The sequence below is a fragment of the Amorphotheca resinae genome (assembly GCF_003019875.1).
Source record: "Amorphotheca resinae ATCC 22711 unplaced genomic scaffold M430scaffold_2, whole genome shotgun sequence".
NCBI classification, from domain to species: domain Eukaryota; kingdom Fungi; phylum Ascomycota; class Leotiomycetes; order Helotiales; family Amorphothecaceae; genus Amorphotheca; species Amorphotheca resinae.
This window is the reverse complement of record NW_020194472.1, coordinates 771377-794381: the sequence shown is the minus strand read 5'-3', so window position 1 is coordinate 794381 and position 23005 is coordinate 771377. Positions and strand designations below refer to the sequence as shown.

Below are 23005 nucleotides of genomic sequence, written 5' to 3'. Positions count from 1 at the left end.
TGATGAATCTACAGAAAGGGAATAGGGAAGAAAGACAGGAAACTGAAATAAAGGCAAAAGAAAGAAAAGAAGAACAAAAAGAATTGGTTCTTTTTGGTCACTACGAGGGTCGAACTCGCGACCTTGGCGTTGCATCTTTGCATATTAGCACCACGCTCTAACCAACTGAGCTAAGCGACCGTTTATTGTATGCATGAAATCCTCCAGAAGCTCTAGAGAAAGGACTGAGAAAGATGTGAAATAAGAGGGGAAAAAAAAGTGTGATATAAGGAAGGACTTGGGGCAAAAAAACAAGGATGAAAGAGGCAAAAGTAAACATCCGATTTGGTCACTACGAGGGTCGAACTCGCGACCTTGGCGTTGTATACAGGTTTGTTTGTATATTAGCACCACGCTCTAACCAACTGAGCTAAGCGACCATTTGTTGTACTGAATGTGATTGAGGCTCTCTCGAAGAAATCTATACGGCGCGCAGCCTCAGCAGCCTCAAAAATGTAGAAATAAAAGGAAATCCGAGCAAAAAGATATATTTGACTTCTGGTCACTACGAGGGTCGAACTCGCGACCTTGGCGTTATTAGCACCACGCTCTAACCAACTGAGCTAAGCGACCTGCTAGTTGATATGTTTGTAAATTTTATTTAGATTTATATTGCCACAGCATTAGTGCCCACCAGGGATTCGCCGCGGAATCTTCATCTCACCTCGGCCGAGAACAACCTCTCGGTGGCTTCTGCCTACTTCCCTAGACTCTTCGTATATAAAGGTCTCGACCTCCTTCATCACGTACAAACACACATCAAAGATGTCGTTTCAAAATATCACCCAAAGTTGGTTGGGATCTTGAGACCCTCCGTCGAGGTCCTACAAACGCTCCCGTCCTCTTTACAATGTTCTTCTCCTCCAAATACCTTGCTGCCAAAGCAAACCGCTTGTTTTCATCCGTCTAGGCCATCATACACCTGTTTCTCGAATTTTTATCTATCTAGAATGCATTCCAGCGTCCAGACGCCATCTGATCGTCGCTGCAAGGCCCGATTTACATCATGATCCCACTCTTGAGCCTTGGCTTCGAGGGGTATGGGATTCCGAGTTGGATCATCCAAGAGTTCCAACAGTTCAGACACAGCTATCGCTGTACCATAGGTACCCCAGCCTGGAGCTCTTCCCCCGGATTAGGAAGGTGGGTGAAAGCATCAACGAGATCGAAGACCCCGCAACGCCCTTCTCAAGCGAGTTCGAGATCGAAACCCAAGTGGGAATGCTTTTATTCTCATGCTTTGTCAGGTTGTTTCTTGGATTTCTCTTGATAATTTTATTGTTCTGACCTTTAAATCACTGCATCTATTGAGGAAGTCGTCTCAGTAGACAAAGAGAGCAAGATCTTGTCAAGTTGTCCTCACGCGTCTCCATGCGGTGTAAGGTCTACGAGCATTGGAATATTTCACAAGATAAGGCGTGCTTTGATAGATCCGGATAAAGGCATACGATTTCTGAAGGGCCTCGCAGAGCCGTTGCAACGTTACGTATATTGTTGTGATGGAGAATATGAATGATCCTTTTATAAGTTAGATATCAAAGAGCACTTTTGGTAAATAGAGATGATAGTGGCCATCTAAACTGCCTGCAAATCTTTACCTACTTTGATATGGGTTGTTGCGAATGTAACCGGAATTGTTGTCTATCGGGTTATCTCGTTGCACCTTATCTATACTGCGATGCTGTAGGGATATATGCATGAATGATAACGACCCCCGCGATCTCGAGGATATGCACGATGGTCTGGTGTCTGTACTCCCCAGACTCGCACAAGACACTACCACCTTGTGATATTTGCACAGACCAGGGTTATCGGCTCGAGATATAGCATGGCGTTCCCTCGTCACTCGTAGCTCCGCGTTCCTTGCCAATCGCTCGAAAAGTCGCTCCAGCGAACAGTCCTTCCTACTTGAATCTGAGATTTGGCCAATATGGATCCCATGATTCAAGGGCAGGCTGAGGCGCCCCCCAGTGTTGGCCCTCAGTTGGCCCTCGATACGGCCCGTTCTACTGGGATCGAGGCGCTTGAAGAGCTCAGAGTCCATGAGGTGTCTGAGAAGAGAGTTATGTATGCGCGTGATAAGGAGACAGGCGAGAAGGAAATGGAAGATAATATCCAATATATTTCCAATGACGAGGAATCGCTTCATGTTGGAAAGGATATGACGGCGGCTGAGAAGGTTGATAACATGGAAGAGATCGCTCTATATGCGCTGCACGTCGAGGATGATCCTTCACTCAACCCATGGACGTTTCGAATGTGGTTCCTAGGTGAGTCGCCTCTTATGACCTTTGTGGGCATTTCTGACCATTTCCAGGCCTTGGACTGTCATGTTTCTCATCCGTGCTAGCTACTATCTACAATTTCAAACCCCAGGGGATTTCTCTTTCAGCAACGTTCCTCTGTGTGGTCAGTTATGTCCTTGCGCTGATGATGCAGTTTATTATCCCTAAATCTGGGTTCATCGGCCGTTGGCTCAACCCTCATTCCTTCAACCATAAAGAGCACGCCGCGATTCTTATCATGTCTTCTACTGCTGCTCGTTCAGCCATGGCGGCCGAGGTCATCGCGGTTCAGAGACTATGGTACACGAAGACACCCAATGCAGCTGTCTGCATCTTCCTGATATTCTCATCCCAGATCTTGGGTTATGGAGTTGCCGGACTCTTGCGAAAAGTCTTGGTGTATCCAACGAAAGTAAGTCAACATCATTCCTTTATTTTAGGACGAAAATTTTGACCAGACGAATACCAGTTCTTCTACCCGGTGAACTTACCCATCATGTCTCTTCTCGAGACTCTCCATAGAAAAGAAGCAAATAACAAGCCACAATTGAAGATTTTTTATTGGGCATTCTGTATCATCTTTGTCTGGGAGGTCATACCAGAATATATGATGCCTATTCTCACTGCAGTAAATGTTTTCTGCCTTGCGAAAAGGAACAGTAGTGAGTTTCCAGTTTACGAAACAACCTAAGACTCTAATCTTTGCAAGTGGTCTTCACCAATATTTTTGGCGGCGGAAACGGGAACGAGGGACTCGGAATATTGTCACTGTGTCTTGATTTCCAGTATATCGGCAGCAGTGCTTTATATCTGCCGTTAAAGGTACGTGCCAGAAACCAACTCCGAATCAATATTTGTTAAGTACTATTATAGACGCAAGTTAATACGCTCATTGGATACATCCTCAATCTGGCTGTTTTCTTGGGTGTTTTCTATGGAAATATTTGGCGAGCAAGGGATTTTCCTTTCCTCTCCCAGCTTCTATTCTCACCCACATCAAACTCGACCAAATATGTTGTCTTCAACCAAACAGCTGTGCTTGATAGCAACGGCCACCTAGACGAAGCAAAATTGGCTGTTGAAGGTGTCCCGTATATGGCTGCGACATTTGCCTCGTACGTTCTAACCCAGAACATGGCAATCACCGCAACTATTACTCACCTAGTCCTCTACAATTGGGATGATTTGAAAGGCGCCTGGTCTTTCATGGCGTGGGACAACCTAAAATCATTGGCCAAACCATCCGCGTGGATGTTTTGGAAGAAGACTGAGGACATTGAAGAGGAGCTGCGGGACATGGATCCCCATTATAAACTTATGCGCCACTATAAAGAGTGTCCGAACTGGTGGTACGGGATTGTTCTCTTGATTTCAAGTGCTGTTGGATTGGTATGCATTTACGAGGCACATTCAGGAATGTCCTGGTGGGCATTCATCGTAGCTAACATCCTCGCCTCGATTATGATTCTTTTCACTGGCGCCCAATTCGGTCTTACTGGGTTCAGCCTTCCTGTTCAGCCTATCATTCAGATGATTGGAGCTTATCTCGAGCCGGGAAATCCTCTCACAAACATGTATGTCAACTACGGATCCTTCTTCTTGCTCTGCTGACCACCATTGTCGCAAAGGTACTTCACGCTTTTTGGCTACAACTCTACCAATCAGGCACTCCTTCTGCTGCAAGATCTGAAGCTCGGACAGTACGCGAAGCTAAGTCCTCGCTGTACATTTACCATGCAAATGATAGGGACCCTCGTTGGAGCAATCCTGAATTACGTTCTTACCATCTCCATCACGAGCGCTCAAAGAGAGATATTATTGTCGATAGAAGGAACTCACATCTGGTCCGGTGCAGTAAGTTTGCTCACATGAAATCCGGCACGAGAAGATGCACTGAAAAGTAAATCAGGGTCTTCAATCATTTAATACCCAAGCAGTAACCTGGGGCGGGCTCGCGAAGTATATGTATTCCCGCGGTAGTGTGTACCAATGGGTACCACTCGGACTGGTGCTCGGCTTCGCCGCGCCGCTTCCCATTTACCTGCTCCACCGTTTCTACCCCAAAGCCGGCTTCAATTACCTGAACGTGTCGATCATCGCGTGGCATGTGGGCTGGCTGGTCACGGGGATCAACTCACCGTGCATGACCACCTTTGTGGTCGCGTTCTGGAGCCAGTTCTACCTGCGCAAGTACAAGTCCGAGTGGTTCCTGAAGTACAATTACATCCTCTGCGCAGGTCTGGACGGGGGCACCCAGGTCGTGGTTTTCATTCTGTCGTTTGTCTTCTTTGGTGCCAGTGGTAAGCCCATACCCTTCCCTACCTACTGGGGAAATAATGGAGGGAATATCGATTATTGTATGGTTGATCCGGCGAATGGATAAGTTGCTGGAAGGAAGTATGGGCGATGGCCAGGATTAGCTATCAGACAGAATAGTAGAAATGACCTTATAGGCGTGAGAAGACAATAATTCTGAAACTGGAAAACTGTGCCAAGCGGCAATTATATAGATTATATGCTGCTGCGTGGCTGTTGATCCTGTGCCGGCAGCATCGAGGAGTGGTTCAGGCGCTATTCCTAATTAAGTCATGCATAAGTTGTGATACCTTACTTTAACCTCACTACTCCGTACAATCTCACATCACATTCACATTCACATTCACAGAACAAGTGTGTCTAAAGAAACGAAATTTCATGTACTGCCTACCTGCGATATATGCCTACCTGCGACATACCAAAAGAAAAAGAAAAGAAAAAAATCAGCTTACCTCCCATGAGACTTACATATGAAATGCCCTGATGTGATCAGTCGATCATTCATCCTCTCCATTCTCATCCTCATCATCAATAATGGCCCACTCATTGCTATCCGTCTCGTCAATGACCGTTTCATTTCTCAGGTTCGACACTGGCCTCCAGAAACTCGCCTCTTCCTCCTCCATCACACCATCCTCCTCCTCAAAGACACTCTTTTCCTCCGTGCTGCTTGTTCCAGGATTATGATAATCCTCCGGTTTCCACGCGATCAAAGCCATGTTTTTGCGGAAGTCCTTACGTCTTTGGATGGCCTCTTGACTGAGGGCTAGTCTGTGCACGGGGGGTTTTAGCCCGGTCTCGAAGGACGATCTGTAGATTTCGCATTCCATCCTGTGGTTACCCGCCATGATTATCTGCGCGCGGCTAGCGGTGGGCGGAAGGGAGAGGAAGGTACGGATGGATGTCAGCATCTCGAGTCCTATTGGCGAGTCGGGATCGATCTGGTCGGGACGGTAGGGACGGGGTGGGGGACTGCGTGGGAGGGGGATGCTAGCGGGATCGACGGCTGCCATCAGTCGTCGCCTTGCCTCTAATTCATCTTCTTCCTTCCACGCTATCGATCGTATGTCTGCCGCAAACGCCTCAAGTTCCTCAGGCGCATCTAGAGAATCTGGAAGCACGGCGACGGAAAGGATATCTGTCGGAGTCGCGTCGTCTGGGAGCTCGAGGGCACGCTTGATCCGCTGGAGTGTATGCTTGCCATCGAAGGATTCGGGGTCGATCTTCCCGGCTCTGATGATCTTCGAGGCGTCCTCGTCTTCTTTCCTCCACGCTACTGACAGCACGTCTTTTGCAAACCCCAACAGATCGCTAGGATCTATCAGCGTATCTGGCAATGATCGAATAGAGAGTATTTGCAATGGCGTGGCATCGGGGTACTTCAGATAGTTTCTGATGCGCTGGATGGCTGCGCGGCCTAGGAGGCTTTCCGGGTCAAGACGCGGAGACGGGGGGCGTGGGGTGGGTTTCCAGAGGGTGTTGCCTGCTGGCAAGGGATCTGGCATTGTGAGAGGCAAATTCGGTCGCCGAGTTCCTGGGTGAGCGACAAAGTATGCATTTGCTGCTTGGGCCAATTCTCTCCTTGTTGGCGTCTTAGGGAGAGGTTGTTGCCAGAGCTGTGTTGGCAGGTTTTCTGCTTGAGCTAATCCCTGCTTCCTTGAGGCTACTAGGAAAGATTGCCAAAGTTGTGGTGCTAGATTCTCTGCTTGGGCCAACCCCCGGTTTGTCGGAGTCACTAGGGAAGGTTGCCAGAGTTGTGATGCTGGGTTTTCTGCTTGCGTCACTTCCGTACATCTTGGATCCGCTGAAGATGGTTGCCAGAGTGTGCCTCCTGCTGGCGAGGTATCTAGGGCCGTAAGAGGCAGATTTGGTCGCCGAATTGCTGGGTGAACGATAAAGTGTGAATTTGTTGCTTGGGCCAGTTCTCTCCTTGTTGGCATCTCAAGGCAAGGTGTTTGCCAGAGCTGTGATGCTGGATTTTCCCCTTGAGTCAATCCCCGGTCCGTTGGAGTCACTGGCGAAGGTTGCCAGAGTTGAAGTGCTGAATCAGCCGGACTCTCTTCATGATCACAATCATCCTAGTTGTTGTGATGGACTGTGATATTCATTCCCGGGTTTGGTTCAGCGAGCATGGCATGAAGACTTGGTCCGCCTGCAGACCCAGTCATGGCATCCTCTCGTCGTAATGGAGCGATTGCTAGGTCAGCTAGCTGTTGTATCTCTTCGGCTGCGACTTCTGGGAGAGGAGCACCTGTTGGGTTCACCTCTAGCCCATGGAGCCCCTCTCCGGAGTTATCAGAGGGAGGAACTAGCTCGGACTTGTTGGCATCCGCCCCTATATCCCTATTGACTTGCACAGTCGCGGGAGATTCTCGCCCTTGAACTCCTTGACCCCAGCGCGGCTGTCTAGATGATATCAAGTCTCTCATTGGTGACACGTATGGGAGCGATTCACGATCAGTTGTGGGTTCTTCTGAGACCAAACCCTCTTCACTGATCGCTGCCAGCTTAGACAGAGCTCGTGCAGCGGCCGCAGATATTCTTGTGGGACTTGGTGCCAGACAATCACGAACTTCGGGCATCGAAGATGGTTCTAGGTATCTTGATGCAAGGCGATCACGAAGCTCTTTGGGAATGTCAGGAAGATTGTCGGGGTCAGGAGGAGACGAGACATACCGGCAGATCACTGTGGATGGTTGTTCCTCATTTTCCCCGACAGTTTGTCCTCTTCTGCTTGGCGGTCTTGCGTACCCTTCCTTCATGGGGCTCATATCCGGAGTATCAAAGCTGTCTTGCGCTCTTCTGATACCCTCAGTAGCATCGCTATCAAGTGACGTTCTTGATCCCTCGAATGGCACAATCTCGTACATCTCGTACACGTCAGTATCTGGTGTTCGTGACCTCGGAGGGAAGATCATTGGGCCGTAGAGTTCTTCTTGGTCAATTTCTGGTTCGTTCGGGCGATCAAGTTCGTACTCGTTTGGACGATCAGGTTGGTGCTCATTTGGGTGCTCAAGTCGGTACTGCGGCTCAACAAGGGACTGCGCATACTCTTTGCATAGCCGGCAGTCAAGGGGTCCTCGTCGACCGGAATGCATAAGCTCAGTAGAGAGGCTGCTCATGTGCGTTGCGTGTCTCTCTGCCCAAAACACATGCATTCTATTCAAGTCCTGCTCAGCATGAGAAGCTGTAGCTCGATGCTCGTCTGAAAATTCTTCAATCTGATCTGCTGTTGTCCGAGCAGCGATATCTTCCCAGCGGTGCTGGACTTGGCGGAGAGCTTCCACGGCGTTAGTATGCTCGGCGAGACCCAGTGCTGCAATCGTTTGCGATGTTCCTCGTGCCGGTGGTGCTTTCCTTGGGTTAATCTTCTGACAGTTGCTGCAGAGGGAGGAAGATTTACGTGTGTTTGTGTGCGTCCAGCGCTTCAGTTCCGTCCATATTGTTGTCTCCTCGGGTATCATCTCCTGATGCCCGCATCTGAAGGTCGTTTTAGAGTGCTTTTGAGGCATGGTTGTAGATTTGTTCTTGGAAATTTGGTTGTGGTCGTTGGATGGATGGTGAACGATGGGTTGGGATAAGAATGGATTGGGTTGTAGTTGTTGTAGTTGTTATTATTGTTGTTGGATAAAATGATGTATGATGAGGAGAAAAAAAAATCCAACTCTCAAGAGGACGACTTCAGTTTTTAAACCTCCAGGCATGTCTCATCAACTACTTGTTCTGAGACCAGCTACTCTATTATTCAAGATGGTAACAAGGTTTCAAGGGGTATAACTGGTAGGAGAAAACTCCTCATGCATAGATCCCTGCGTCATTGTTCTGGATCAGTTTTGGAGGAAGAGAAACGAGTAGCTTTATTCTCATTGTCAGCTCTGAACAAGAAGATGATCCTGACCGGGAATTAACATACCTTCTTTTTTGTTTCTGGGGACTGTTCAAAGAAGAGAAAGCGGCTTTATCACCGCCTTTTGTTTCCCACAATGGAACAAACAACACCAAAAAAACAAAGACTCTCGGGCCATTGTTCCTCACAAAGCCCTTTCCCGAAACTACTCTCCTATACATCTATAAAAACCCCGCCCACCTCTTCTCTAACTTCCATCTCCTCACCACATTCTCAACCTTCAGAATAAGAGCTTCGCGCCATCGAACTTACCTAGAAAAATACAAGTTAAGTCACACTCCCACCCCCCCAAAAGATTCACTTATGCAGATCCATCCACCAACCACATTGACAAGATGTCCAACCCCACCATCATCATCACCGATCCCAACGGCTCATCTCGCACCGCCACACCCCCTCACAGCCCAAGAAACTTCACTATCATTCAAAAAACAATGGTGTCTCAGAATCAGGAAGAGAATCAAAAGAGAGATGAGGGAAAGCTTTCTCCACCTCCATTCCTTCTACCACACACCACAAGCAATTACGCAAGATGCCGCGACCCAGAAGCAGGAGTCGAGCTTGGATGAGAGTCTAGCCACCTGTGATGAAGAGGCTGTTCAAAATATGAGTAGAGACAGCCACTAGTGAAATCGGCTTCAGCTTCAAAACACACACGAAATGTTTTCTGTCCACATAGGTACAGTTACACATCTTGTTGTCACTCTTTTCAGACCGTCGGTCGTATGGTTCACGTACTTGATAATGACATGGCCAAAGTCGTCGTACAATACCTATATTAACCACACAGCAGCATGCCCCTCATCTACCCCGCGAGTACAGATAATACCACACATTACGGATTACTAGTACTGTACTAATATCAATCTGCCCATGAGCTCAGAAGAAATTTGCCAGAGCTTTCTGAACAATTCTACTGGCAATACATGGCACTATAAATTTACCAGTCCTCCCAGGCCCTCCTCTTAAATAGAGATTAGAAAACATAAGAGAGTGATGTATAGTTTAGTTGTGTAAAGAGATTGAATACTAAATCAATTCAATAGGAGGCGAATTCAAGGACTATAATCTGACCAGACCCGTATCCAAGAGCGAGCATGTTATCATGGACAGCTGAATGTAAGGGATTTCTGTACTCTTGTGGAAGCCACAGAAGTTTCTGTGTACCTTGGGTGACCCACATATTGACAACAGATTTTGGCTGTCCCGGATCATGATAAATGACCGGATTTCTAATGTGTAAGCTTGTCGCCATAGGCTCGACGATACGTAGGCACTGTCCGGTAGTCAGGTCCCAGAGCCCAACTGTGTCCTCGAACGATGAATACCGTTCCGTGTTATTGAACGATACTGACGCCAGCGTGTTCCCGTCCTTAGAGAAGCCGATCCTGCTTACCCCGTCGCACTCAAGAGTCTGTAGGCACTGTCCGGTAGTCAGGTCCCAGAGGCGTACCGTACCATCTAGCGACGATCCTGACGCGAGCATATTCCTGTCCTTAAAGAAGGCGGTCGTGTTTACCCGGCCATTATGGCCCTCGAGGGTCTGTAGACACTGTCCGGTAGTCAGGTCCCAGAGCCGTACCGTGTTATCTAATGATCCTGACGCCAGCGTGTTCCCGTCCTTGGAGAAGTCGATCGTGTTTACCCGGCCATTATGGCCCTCGAGGGTCTGTAGGCACTGTCCGGTAGTCAGGTCCCAGAGCCGTACCGTGTTATCCCACGACGATCCTGACGCCAGCGTGTTCCCGTCCTTGGAGAAGGCGATCGTGCTTACCCTGCCGCACTCGAGGGACTGCAGGCACTGTCCGGTAGTCAGGTCCCAGAGCCGTACAGCGTTATCTGACGATACTGATACTGACGCTAGCATGTTCCCGTCCTTAGAGAAGGCGGTCTTGTTTATATCGTAGCACTCGAAGGTCTGCAGGCACTGTCCGGTAGTTAGGTCCCAGAGCCGTACCGTGTTATCGAATGATGCTGACGCTAGCGTGCTCCCGTCCTTAGAGAAGGCGATCCTGCTTACCCTGTCGCACTCGAGGGTCTGTAGGCACTGTCCGGTGGTCAGGTCCCAAAGCCGTACCGTCTTAGTAAACCATCCTGACGCTGACGCTAGCGTCTTCCCGTCATTTGAGAAGGCGACCATGCTTACCCTGCCGCACTTGAGGGTCTGCAGGCACTGTCCAGTAGCCAGGTCCCAGAGCCGCACTGTGCCATCATCTGACGCTGACCCTAACTCTAGCATCTCCTCGTCCTTTAAGAAGAAGGCGACTGTGATTATCGGGCTATTATGGGCCTCGAGAGTCTGTAGGCACTGTCCAGTAGTCGGATCCCAGAGCCGTACTGTGCCATCTTGTGACCCTGACGCTAGCATGTCCCCATCCTCTGAGAAGGTGACCGTGTTCACCCAAAGAGTATGGCCCTCAAGGGTCTGCAATAAGGCACTCCAATGCTGTCTAGTATCAGGCAATCTCTTCATCCGGCAAAGTTCCGGGGCTTGGAATTCATTTCGGACTTTGCTGTTCGTTGGTGCGAATATCAGTGCACTGAGATATATCTGGAGGGGGGCCTGCTCCATTACAGGTCGATTATACAGGGCAAATCGTTTTGCATCATGGATGAACTTGTAGAAGAGAGGACAGTCACTAGTCTTCAAGAACAGTTAGTTATAGCCTTGCAGGAGGCCAAAGCAAGCTCACCGAAGCAATAGACTCTAACGAAATTATTGCACGAATTCCTTCATAGATTTTCTGCATCCAGCTAAGGGCCTCAAGCCAATGAAGCAGATGCTCCCGCAGGAACCGATGAACTTTGTCATTGTCAAAGATGTGAGCACTACTCCTTTGGAGATGCGACACCCAATACCGGCACGCATACTGAACCTCTGGAGGAAGGAATTGCTCCACTTGACTGGTTTTCACAGTGGTTAGGAGGACACCCGGATCGTGCAGGCCACAGATATCTTGCTTGAGGGAGGACATAAGTTGTATACAGCGATCAGCTAACATCAAATGGGCTTGCTTCTCGTCCACCCAGAAATTTGAATCACCGCACCTATCTTTATCGAGAAGAAAGTCGCGAAATGAAGGATGGTGTAGGCGGAGGGGGCGTGCTTGGTCCGTTGGGATAGCTAGGATAGCATGAAGATCCTTTAGCGCCTGGTTAACCATATGTCTCGTAATAGAGAGTAGCTTGCTTAAGGAGCCCGCGGAAACGGGCTCGAATAGAATAACGATACTTCCAAGAATGACTCTTAGCATTCTATACAAGCTTTGTTTGTCTTGCTCGGTGTAGTCTCGGCTCGAATTCTTCAAGACAGTGATATAGATCTTGCTGAGATGATTTTCTGGTGTATTAGTAGAGTTATCGCCTTCAAGAAGCATGTCCAGTTTTTCTTCAACGACGAACCCTTTGCGAATGAACATACAAGCAGTTGCAGCCCATATGAAGAGACCGCCTGCATTCTGGACTAGACGGTCAATTTTCCGTTGGCTCGGCCAGCTTGTACCCAGTTCGCGTTCGTCCCTAATGATTTTGAAATTGTGTTCCAGGAAGATAGAGATATCGTGACCTACAGTCTTTGGCGATATATCGTGGAGAATAAAGTCCTGGTGCTCAGCCTGGGGTATTTCACGGAAGGAATATCGGATTGGAGTCTCAGGTCTGCTCGTCAGGAAAACTCGTAGTCGGACTGTCCGATCTTTGGCCAACAGTCTCAGAATGGTCTGAATGTTCTTGTCACTGTCACATTCATCAAGAGCATCAATTACAAGAATATACTGGGAGTCGCCATCCAGCTGAGATAACGGACCGAGGATAAGCCGACGCCACTGGTCGCCGAGAGCGTGGCTCACAATACCGCTACAATCCTCAATAGCTTGGGAAATGTATTGCCGGAGAGGTGGTACGTTATCCGCAAGCTGGTGGGCAATAGTCGTAATGAACATACCAGCATGGCCGACGTCTCCACCGCCTCTTGAGAAGAAGAAACTCGCTCCGAGACGCTTCTGCTCGTAGTATTTGCGGGCGATAGTTCGTGCGATTGTCCACTTTCCTGTGCCGGCCAAGCCGTTTAGCCAGAAGATGCCTCTCTTGTCTTCACCATCTGCCCAGTTGTATATTTCCTGGAGGACGTCGACTCGGGTGTTGTCAAGGCACGTGGTGTCGTCACCGTCGTGTTGTCGGGAAAACGAGTTAAAGGGCGCCTCCACTGCGTACGGTAAACGATCAAGAGGGCTATCTTTTGCTGGATTGCTGTTAGTTCTGTCTTGATTGCAGTCTCGCATAAGCCCACCGAAATAATTATAGTACGCATCCCCTAATTGGCTTTTACCCCCTTCGATGCATATGCCACTGTAGTTATGCCCCATCTTGCTTGGGATTCCTCTTCCGCGGTCTGGCGTCTGCATGTCTGGCTATCCGTTTCTCTTCTATGCGCTCGCGAACAGGAATCAAGGTTGTTGGATTTGGGTTCGTATATCTGCTTGATCGTCAGGAAGGGTGGAGGAGAGTAGCTGGCTTGGAGCGGCGAAGTGGAGGTGGGATTCCCAGATTGGCTGGCGCAAGCGCCCTTCAACAACCCCGCGACCCTCTTTGGGCACCGGTCCGGGACGAACCGTAGATCCCGCAACATCCGGATATTCCCATCTAATCTTGACAGAACGAAGCACTCATCTCTAGCACGTAACATACTCAATCAACCCATAGCATGGCTGAGCCGTTTGGCATTGCCGCCAGCGCCGTCGGTATCGCTACTGCCTTTACCGCCTGTGTTGATTGCTTCAAGTACATCCAGATTGGGCGTCACTTCGGACGGGACTTCCAGACAGATCTACTGACCCTCGACTTTGCAAGGCTCCGTCTGTCACGCTGGGGAGAAGCTGTCGATATCTACAATGACCCGAAGTTGGGCAGACCAGACGCAACTCCTGCCGAAATCCAAATAGCGAAGGATGCTTTGCACCAAATTCTAGTCCTCTTCGCAAACACGAAGAAGATCTCACAGAACTACAAGCTGAACGCGAAGGTTGGAGAGGATCTCTCTATACTCACGCCTGAGGATGTGGACCCTGAAGTCATAGCGCTGGATAACAAGTTGAGGGAGCTGGCAATCAGACCACAGAAGAAGAGACTGAGCGGAGTCTTGAAGACGGCAAGCTGGGCTCTCTACCATAGGTCTGAACACAAAGAGCTTATCCAAAACATTACCTCCCTCATCGACAACATTGAAGCCGTTTTCCCTGCGCTGCAAACTCGACTGAAACTTGTGAAGCGGGAAACGGCAAAGATTGACGATGAACAGTCTCTGAAGCTAATCGAGAGCGCTGCTCAGGATGTGGATCCTCTGCTTCAGGCTGCTGCAAAAGAAACTCTTACCGGTCATCACTACTCGAATGTTGTGATCAAAGGCAAGGCTCAGACTGGCGATGCCTTCAGTAGTGACTGGAAGGGGAAGGCGATAGGTGCATCTCATACGTACGATGGAGTAGAGGTGGAAAATAACGGAAAAGCGCTGATTGGGAATAAATATGGGGGAAAGGACTTTTGGGACGATTAAGAGCGGTGGGAATAACACAGAGAGGCTAGTCTCTTATAAGTTATGGGGCATCTTCAAATTTGGCACCATTTAGGGGTTTTATGGGTAATGACTATACGACCAGAACTATCTGGATTTCATAAAGCGTCACCCTAGCTTGTCTAGCTTTTTGGCTTCATGTCTTAACTCGGACGGCATATTTTTGTGAAAACAAAGAAGACTCCGAGGTCGTGTGCTCTTCTTGGTCGTTGACCAGCCATAGGATTGCCCAGTCCCAAACTAGGGTAGTAATAACACTCGTTATTGTGTCTTTGGCAGGGCAACTTTTCTTATTTGCTCGCATATAGTTTGTCTGCCGTATTATTACCACTGGTATTCTGAAGCTTTCCAACAGAGAACAGGCAGAGAAGATTGGCAGAGGGTCATGTTCAAGTGCTGTTTGATTTAATATAGGAAACGTTATAGAGAGCGTCGCACTAGCGAATAGAAGGGGGGAGGGAGGTATCGACGGCTCAAGATTAGTTTTCTCACCTACCTTATCCTTTTGTAGCGAACTTGTAATGCCATAGCGGTATTCAATCAATATCGACCCTATCTTAACAAGAATAAGTTGTACAGTTCACCTTCCTTCCCCCCCTTCAATGCTCAATGTTGGCTCCAGTAATCGAACTGCTTATGCCATACCGCACTTTCGCTAGAATTGCATCAATATAAATGCCCTTTTCCAACCAAGTGGTATGAACCTTGTCGCCGACAATAACTACTAGGGGAAAATGGCGCGAGTGCCACAAAAGAAACCGTGAGAAACACCGCATGTTATGCGTCGGTAATCGTAACAGCAGACTATAAGGAAAACAAGTGGTATGCTCGTCAAAGTTATTCGTATCACCATTAGCAGCCGTCATCATTTTCATCTACCTCGCACTCGTGAGGTAGGCCTAGAAGTCCCAGAAGTCGTCTCCGGTTGTTTGGGTTCTGCCTTGTGTCTTGCCAGTCCTGTACTTCCCTGGTTGGTTTCTACCACCCACCTCCTCACCGTCGCTGTCATCGCCGAAGCCCCATTGTCTACCGGCTCCCTTCTTGCCTCCCATACCGTCACCACCGATCATGATGCCCTTGGGGTTGTCATTGCGATTGCTCATCGTATTCGTGCTCTCACTCAATGGGCCTTTGCCGGTTCCCACATCGGATCTCGCTCGTGAAGCTGGCATGTTTTCTCTTTGAGATGGAGATTCATCATATGCAGACCAGTTTGCATCCATCATCTTGACAGCCTTGGCTCTATCCTCAGGAAGGCGTTCTTGAGCTGGCTTGGCTGCGGGAGAATCATCAGTCATGGTGAAATGGGGTTCAAAGTCCTTGGATCTATCCTTCACATTTGCGATAGTGTTAATGTGTCTGGGTTCATCACCCCCAGGGAGTCCACTGTTTTCGTCATACAAATTGTTCTTGTAGAGACCGAGGCCATTGTTTTGACCCGCACCTCGTGGTCGGCCGACTAAGCGGGGTCCACCCTCTGGGGTTCCATCGTCCTGTAGTTCGAAATGAGTTTCGGCGTCTTTGCGGGGTTTGGGAATCTGCTTTTGTCTGACTGGGCTATCAACGGCCTCGTCCTCACTATTACTCCAGTGGCGCACATCATTGTTGCGGAGAACCTTGCTTGGAATGACCTTTTCGGGAGTTTGAAAATCATCAAAGCTCCACTGGCTCCCATGCCTGCTCTTCTTCACCTCGACTAGAGGCTTGGGCTTAGGCGCATCCTGTGACTCGCCTTCATCAGTAAAATCGAAATGTTGGAACTTGGCAGGATGCGGACGGTAGTGGCGCTCTGTAGAAGGAGTCTTATCTGCAGACGGACTGTGTGATTCGTTTCCATCGATATCGAAGATACGCGAAGGGGCGAAATTCTTTCCGGCGCCAACCTTCGGTGCGATCACTGTGGGCTTAGAAGGAGATGGTGTGCGCCCTCCAGCAGAGTTCGATGGAGAAGCCGGTGACTCGTCCTCATCAGTTCCAACAAATAGGTCGTTGTAATCGCGTGGGGGTGGCTTGGCTGACGCGCGAGGTGGAACGATAGCCGGTTGAGAATCTATTGTCTCCTTCTCGCGAGGGGCAAAGAGAGAAAGAGAGGCGTGCGGGTCACGAGTGACGTTTTGGGAGTTTCCGCGAGATCTAGCAAGGCTGTCCTCCGAGGAGCTGTCATCTGCGGGCTTTCCAGCAGACTTGACACTTGAGGTAATCAGCTTGATTTGGTCCTTGCCATCACGAATTGGCCAGTTGCGCCCAGTCCTTCCGATAACGTCGATCAACTTGAGGAGAGAACCCTGGTCCCAACTTTGTCGCACTTGTTGAATCTTGCCGTCCGCATCGAAACTGACTATGTGGATCTGTAGAGGTTAGTATGATTCGCGCGCGTGTTGGCTCATACTCACGATTGGCAATGTAACGGTGCGATCAGCAAGGAAGTTATCATCCAAGTTCGGAAGATATGCTCCACCGCCCGCGAGGAATTCGATGGTGGTGTGAACCTCTGCCGCAAGGGCATTTTGGCCTTCGACCACATCGAGGAACTTCTCCTCCTTCTTCTTCAGGTCGTGGATTTGACCATTGAAGTGCTTGATTATCTCGGAGGAGCCGTTGATGGTGATGAGGGTTGTGATGTAGTGCAGAGACGCGTTGCTGGCGAGGAAGCTCGAGTTCGGGGCAGCTAGAAACTGCTTGTACGCGGCTTGAAGAGCCATGGCAGGAAGGAGGAGGTTCTTTACAGAGAGCGAGGGTAGGGTAGAAAGACCGGGGAGGACGAGCAGTTGGAGTTCCTCGGGTTTCTTAGATGTATGTTGGTTAAAGAAAGGAGAGCGAGCGTCAGTCGAGGAAGAGCGGGATGGGGAGGGGGAGTCTTGTATGTTGTTGCGCCTTCGTGGCTTCCCCAAGATTCAGCGATTGCAAGTAGGGTTGGATCGAGATCGTGTTCGTTGTATGCGATGCAGCGAAGCAGATGCAAAGACAAGGTCAAATGTAAACAAGGAGAAGATGCAAAGAATGTGGAGGTGTTGTTGTTGTTATTGTCTCTTCTCTCGGAAGTGAAGTTTGAACACTGCCTATCATGTGGGGTACAGGTTTTATTATGCGGCGTGTTTATGTTTACACGGGATGTTTTATCTCTGTTTATTACGGTCCTGAAAGTTCCTTCTTTGGCCTAGCGGGGGCCTGGAATTTCCCCAAAGCCGCCTAGCAACGAGTGTCAAGGCCGACTCTAGGTTTCACAATCTGCAGTAACGCGGTTGCATTCGTGCTTTCGGCTCGCGGCGTCAGGGGTTGGCGTCGTCGCTGGCCAGTAAAATGGCTCAATTTCTCCAATAACGCGGGTGTTTATAGCCTTGTTACTCTGACCCTATCCTTGTTTATAACCCCACTCCGTATTGCCTTTAACCTCGCCTCGTTTCAAACCTTACCACTCCAGATCGCCAAAGACGGTACCATCCGAGGGCCCCCCTCTGATGTGAGTTGGTAAGGTTTACTCTGCTTGTCAAGTTCGATCTCTCTTTTCAATAATGGTTCTTTTTGTTTGCTCTGTTCCTTCAGCCTTCAGGTTCTACTTTGATTGTGTATTGAAGGTCACGACGGTAGAGGTAGTCGTCTCAGCAGAGATCGTTATGCCAGTGCTGGGGGAATTGTATTCCAATCTGGACAAACTCGATTCTCCCTCCGTTAAGTGACTGCCCTCATTCCAAGAGATATGCATTGGATGAGGAAGATTTTCATATGCACAGTCCACTGAGCCTAAGATGGATATATCCTGAATGGCATCCAGAACTTCCTCAAAGCGCTCGAGGAACAGCAGCGGAAGTAGCCCAACCGCGAATCTCCATATAGTAGCAACTCGGCGTCCATCATCTCTTCCTCAAGAACCATACGAGGCATTGTTGATTTTCACAGCTGCACTTCCCAAGACGGTTTTGGTGCAACTCTTGAAGGATCCCAGTGTCTTGGTGGGGGACTGAGTCGCGTCGCTTGACTCGTTCAAAGTTAAAGGCAGATAGTGGCATCCATATCCCCGTCCTCGCCGCCAGTGCAGTCCTTCGGGAGCAATGGTGTATACCTGTGTAGCGCATATACCCATTTCCAGAGCAACAAAAGGTAATAAATGACAAATATCCTCCCATATAACAAGAGATTCCTTGCATTGCTGCAAACTCTACACTTCCTCCGAAGACGAGGAGTCTAGCAGCGAGTCTCATATTTCCCGGATTGTGTAGTCCACAAGCTTTTGATTATTTTTTGCTCGCATGATTGATAATTGTCTGGTTATTTCGTGAGAGCAGGGCGTCACTAGAGGCCGCTACAAGGAAGCCGCGAGGGCCATCTTTCGTGCTATTCCTGGTACCCGTGATAGGGCTCCTCCGGCATGATGACCTTGGCATGTTGGCCAGCCTTCATCTAGGCTATTCCTCTGGGTCGTATCGCTGTCCTTCTCGTCCGGGGAATATGTCTCCTAACCGGCTGTCAGGTCATAGTCCTTGATCGTTCTATGTGGTGTAAGGTAAGTCTGTAGAATTCAGAGCGTTGTCACTAGAAGCTATATACACGAACCGAGGTCACATGCTAACGCCCTGACAACCTCTGCGTTACTCGCCGGAGGGAAATCTGTGGATGGACATATGTGAGCAATTCAGCCAATTACCGGACAGCAAAAACTCGTACTACAAAAGCCTTTATAAACAAATTTGAGGACATACGTTGCCCGACCCATTGCGCCAAGGTCTCCTCTTTGAATCTTTGTATATTCCTATTAACAAAACATTAGATTGTCTTCAACATGTTGTACATGCTTCTAAGCCTCTCGAGGGGGGAAAGGGGGTCATTCGTTTAGCTACCTAGGTAGCTATTCGGCGGCGAACTGCGACGTGCAAACGAAACATTTCGGGGATAGATTCAGAAAGAAGTTAGTTCAGAGAACTATATTCTATCCCTCTAGGTACATAGTCCCATCTTATTCTCATGTATACCTAATAAAACAAATTTATAACTCCAGCAGCAGAAGGGGCGTGGGTATTAAAAGATAGACAGGCAACAACAAACAAATATCCACTATCACAGAGCCATTCCAACAACAATGATTCAGCAATCGCAATCCGCTATTACGCCACCCGCCCCTTCACCTTCCGCAGCTCCTTGACCTTGAAATCTTTCCATAGCGCAATGAAGACAAAGCAAGGTACCAAGAAGCAAATCGACGCGATCGTCAGGAACCACTGCGCGCGGCCATATGCGTAGATGACGGCGTCGCGCTCCGGGCTACCGATCGGGTACGTGAGCTGCGTGGCCAGGGAGGCGTAAAGTTGGGAGTTAAGCGTGGCGTTCCCCGGCAAGGCAGCATCGAGGGCCTCGGGGAATTTGTTGGTGTAGATGGCACCGGAGACGGCCTGGCCGATGGCGCCGCCGACGGAGGAGAAGAGGCCGATGAGGGCGAGCATACTGGCGACGTTCTGGTGGGGCGCGGCGGCCATGACGGCCATCTCCTCGCAGATGACGAGGGAACCGCCGCCGAAGGCGATGAAGATCTGGCACATTATAACGTAGCCGATGCCTTGGCTGGGCTGGCGGAAGTGGATCATGAGGCCGACGCCGAGGGCCTCGAGGCACAGCATCGACATGGCGAGCCACTTGAAGCGGCCGAGGAGACGGATGAGGATGGCCAGGACTACGCCCCAGAAGCAGGACCCGATGCTGTAGATGTTGCTGACGTAGCCGGCGTCGGAAATTGAGAGATTGTGCACCGCTTGGAGGTAGCTGTTGAATGTGCTATCCCAGAGACTGCGGGGCGGGTTAGGATGTGGTGGGTGCTTGGGGAGAGGCTTGCTTACTAGAAACTAATGAAGAGGAAGGCGGCCAGGAGGCAGGCCCCGATGACGCTGCGGTTGGTGAGGAGTTCGAAAGGGATGAAGGATTTCCGGGTGAAGAATCTCTCATAGATCGCGAAGAGTATAAGTAAGCAGGGACCGACGACAAGGAAGGCGATGATTATCGGGGCGCCCCAGCCCTTAGACTGGTAGGATGCAAGGGAAAAGGGGAGCAGGGTCAAGGCCCAGCCAGCGCAGACCAGGATCAAGCCGATGACTGAGACGGTGAGCTTGAGAAAGAGGAGTTGGGGAGCTTGTCAGGGAAACGTACCATCGAATTCCCAGAAGTAATAGCTGGCGCTCTGGGCAAATGTCCGCCCGCTTCTCTCCTTCTTCTTTAGAACACCTTCTCTGATCGCCTTTCGCTGATTAGCCCACAGGAGGATGCAGATGGGCATCGCGATGACCGGGGTGATGATTGCGAAAGTACCAAAACCCCACGGCCAGCCACTGGTCCGAAGAAAGGACGCAGCGGCTGGTGGGCCGATGAACGTAGTGGCAATATAGGGGGTGTTGGAGAAGGCAAAAACCAAGGCTCGATTCTTCAAGCTCGAGGTGTCTGCCATGAAAACGTCGAGCACATAGAGCATCCCATTGTATCCAGTCCAGTAGAAGACCTGTTGACCATCAGGAAATTATCAAGCCAGGGGACAGAAGATGCTTACCTGTGCTGCAGCGTACGTCTCAACATTACGGCAAGCGGCCATCATGATGAGACCTGCAAGATGGATTAGTGCCAGCTTCATTGATTTTGTGCATAGGATATAGACCCCATACCTATCGTAGCAATCCCAGTCATGATAGCAAACCCCTCAGCACGTCCGATCAGATCAACGAACTTGGCAATCGGGAGCTTGATGACTCCGCCAATGATGCCCGAGAGAATGGACGTCGTGCCGGTCAACGGCAGCGCCGCGAAACTGGACGTCACATAGAAACTCAGATTGTTTTGGATCTGCTCTGCCATAGAGACGACGAAGAAGACGAGAAAGATGCTGTGCCAAGATCAGCCTGGTCCAACGAGGCACCGCAAGGCCGGACCTGATAATGCTAGGTCATGACCTTGATAAGAGCAGAGTACTCACCAGCCATATGCCACATATAATTCCTTCCTCGTCCAGGTGAGGGTGACGGCCTCGACCTTCTTGACACCATCTTGAGCATCCTCACTTGGGGCCTCCTCGCTGGGGGGGTGCGTGATTGAATTATCATCATCTGTCGACGTCGGCAGCTGCTTCTCGGTCGAGGGATCCAAGTCGATAGGGTCTGGGGCGGGGCCGACAGCGAGCTCTTGGGCGAGGTCCTTATTACTGCGATCCCCGAAGAACTTCCTCATCTTGAGCTCTATCGCGAGGAATAGCAGGAGATAAGAAGAAAGGGGAGAGCCAAGGGGATTCTGTGCGGAAGTGCGGAGGGGAAGATCGACAGCGAGAGTGACAATCTTTATAAGTCAAGAAGTACGTAGGAGAGAGACGGGGCCCCTACCTGGGCCAGCTTTAGAAGCAGGGCAGGGGGGGAGGAAGATGGGCAAGTTGGGTCGCGTTTGGTGGGGGGGCAGCTACCAGAGCCTTTCGACGCTTGGAAGGAGACTAAGAAGTACGAACAAGCCCTACTACGGAGTACTTGGGAAACTTCCGCGCATATGTACGGAATATGATTATATGGCCCTTCGACGGGCAGAGCTGCTCTCCACTTGATGCCACTTGGCTGCAGGATGGACAAGTGACCAGCAGGGCCAGCCCCAGCGTCGCAGCTCTTGTCCGCTCTGGGCGGGGAGTTGAGGCGTGAGAAACTTTTCGTTCGGGGCGGACATGGATCTGGACCCTGGTGTTCTGCAAGGTCTGCGCGGGACAGCCGATGTCATGTCTGCGACGGATCTGATAATTCCTGTAAACCATCTGATAATCCTTGACTAATTTGCGGAGTATTCGTACCTGAGGGACGGAGTAAAACGGGAGGATATTCGGGTAATTGGTGAAAGTGCTGTAATTTAAGACAATCTGATAATGTACCGCGATCTGATAATTTGCGCCCATCCATCTGATATGTAATTGATTTCGATCTGATAAGATTAACAGATCTGTATTTACCTACTTCTCTTCTCTTCAACAATAGACCCTTCAAGTACACATCACATACTCGCCCACACACATACCTACCTACCTATACACATACCCAATCCTATCCCGCCCACGGAGATACCAAACTTCCAACATTCCCGTGCTCCCAGTTCCTCCATATCCCGCTCAGTCCCCCTCTTCTCTTCTTGAACTCATTCTCTTCTTCAACCCCATGCCCTCGTGCCCAGCCCGATACCTCCCTCTTCCTTGCTCTCGCCGGTCCACGAACCGCTTGCGCCCAGCCCAGCCCTAATAATCCATCCCACGTGCGGCGACAACCGGCTCTGTTCCCCAGGGGGTTGGACCATCCGTCCCATTCCCATTCCCATGACGCTTTTCCGTTTTCCAGAGCGGCGTCGCGAGACCTCTCCTCTCATCTACAGTAGCATCCCGCTCATACTCGCACCAACAACCAATACCGGTGGTGCTTAAGCCACTGTCCACTTTTTCCTATACGACGCGTACGTTTTGCCAGTATATGCATACATAGGTACTGTGCGTACATCATACCATGATCCATGGGCCATTGCTAAACGCCTACCCTCGGGGCCGGATCGGAGGGCCCCCAGTCACTACCATGGGTTCTTTACGTGATGCGAACACGGGCGGGCGGAAGAGATGATCTGATAAGATGTTAGCCGCCTCTTCCCGAGTGGGGCTTCGTCTCGGCCGGGTTTTGCCTGCAAGAAGATGGGTTGCTCCGTCCCCAGTCTCACCACAACTATCCTAACGAGTGATATTCCGTCGTACTTACAACCATACATAATAATTACTTTAGTCCTGCCTACTTAGGTAAGGCAAGAGGTTGTTGGTATTGGACAAGTATTGCTGTATACCTCATATACCTATGATCCGTTATTCCCCACGTCGGCCCTCGCCAAAGGAGGGAGAGATCAGATAACTTCTAG

At 49.8% G+C, this 23005-nt stretch overlaps 7 protein-coding genes across 7 annotated transcripts; 3 read left to right on the top strand and 4 right to left on the bottom strand.

Moving 5' to 3' along the window:
• The first annotated feature begins 2218 nt into the window (after positions 1–2218).
• M430DRAFT_114753 (hypothetical protein) lies at positions 2219–4784 on the top strand. Its single transcript, XM_024861568.1, has 7 exons — positions 2219–2309; positions 2357–2736; positions 2794–2986; positions 3034–3146; positions 3198–3898; positions 3953–4178; positions 4234–4784. The coding sequence occupies exons 1-7, from the start codon at positions 2228–2230 to the stop codon at positions 4705–4707; spliced, it is 2169 nt and encodes a 722-aa protein (XP_024723828.1). The 5' UTR covers positions 2219–2227; the 3' UTR covers positions 4708–4784.
• Positions 4785–6718: 1934 nt separating this feature from the next.
• M430DRAFT_15954 (hypothetical protein) lies at positions 6719–8152 on the bottom strand (the record flags this gene model as incomplete). The annotated part of the gene is made up of 1 exon (XM_024863358.1): positions 6719–8152. One exon carries the CDS (start codon positions 8150–8152, stop codon positions 6719–6721), a length of 1434 nt encoding a protein of 477 aa, XP_024723827.1.
• A 1022-nt stretch (positions 8153–9174) lies between these two features.
• On the top strand, positions 9175–9491 carry M430DRAFT_199732 (hypothetical protein). Its single transcript, XM_024864193.1, has one exon. It carries the CDS (start codon positions 9208–9210, stop codon positions 9394–9396), a length of 189 nt encoding a protein of 62 aa, XP_024723826.1. The 5' UTR covers positions 9175–9207; the 3' UTR covers positions 9397–9491.
• A 95-nt stretch (positions 9492–9586) lies between these two features.
• Positions 9587–12827, bottom strand: M430DRAFT_96378 (hypothetical protein; the record flags this gene model as incomplete). Its single annotated transcript, XM_024869955.1, has 2 exons — positions 9587–11191; positions 11241–12827. 2 exons carry the CDS (start codon positions 12825–12827, stop codon positions 9587–9589), a joined length of 3192 nt encoding a protein of 1063 aa, XP_024723825.1.
• A 218-nt stretch (positions 12828–13045) lies between these two features.
• On the top strand, positions 13046–14224 carry M430DRAFT_33010 (hypothetical protein). The gene has a single exon (XM_024866274.1). The coding sequence runs from the start codon at positions 13250–13252 to the stop codon at positions 14096–14098; it is 849 nt and encodes a 282-aa protein (XP_024723824.1). The 5' UTR covers positions 13046–13249; the 3' UTR covers positions 14099–14224.
• A 791-nt stretch (positions 14225–15015) lies between these two features.
• On the bottom strand, positions 15016–16818 carry M430DRAFT_95776 (hypothetical protein; the record flags this gene model as incomplete). The annotated part of the gene is made up of 2 exons (XM_024869906.1): positions 15016–16464; positions 16510–16818. The coding sequence occupies 2 exons, from the start codon at positions 16816–16818 to the stop codon at positions 15016–15018; spliced, it is 1758 nt and encodes a 585-aa protein (XP_024723823.1).
• A 2397-nt stretch (positions 16819–19215) lies between these two features.
• On the bottom strand, positions 19216–21313 carry M430DRAFT_47713 (hypothetical protein; the record flags this gene model as incomplete). The annotated part of the gene is made up of 6 exons (XM_024867949.1): positions 19216–19891; positions 19942–20194; positions 20249–20594; positions 20643–20695; positions 20755–20972; positions 21063–21313. The coding sequence occupies 6 exons, from the start codon at positions 21311–21313 to the stop codon at positions 19216–19218; spliced, it is 1797 nt and encodes a 598-aa protein (XP_024723822.1).
• Positions 21314–23005: the final 1692 nt, after the last annotated feature.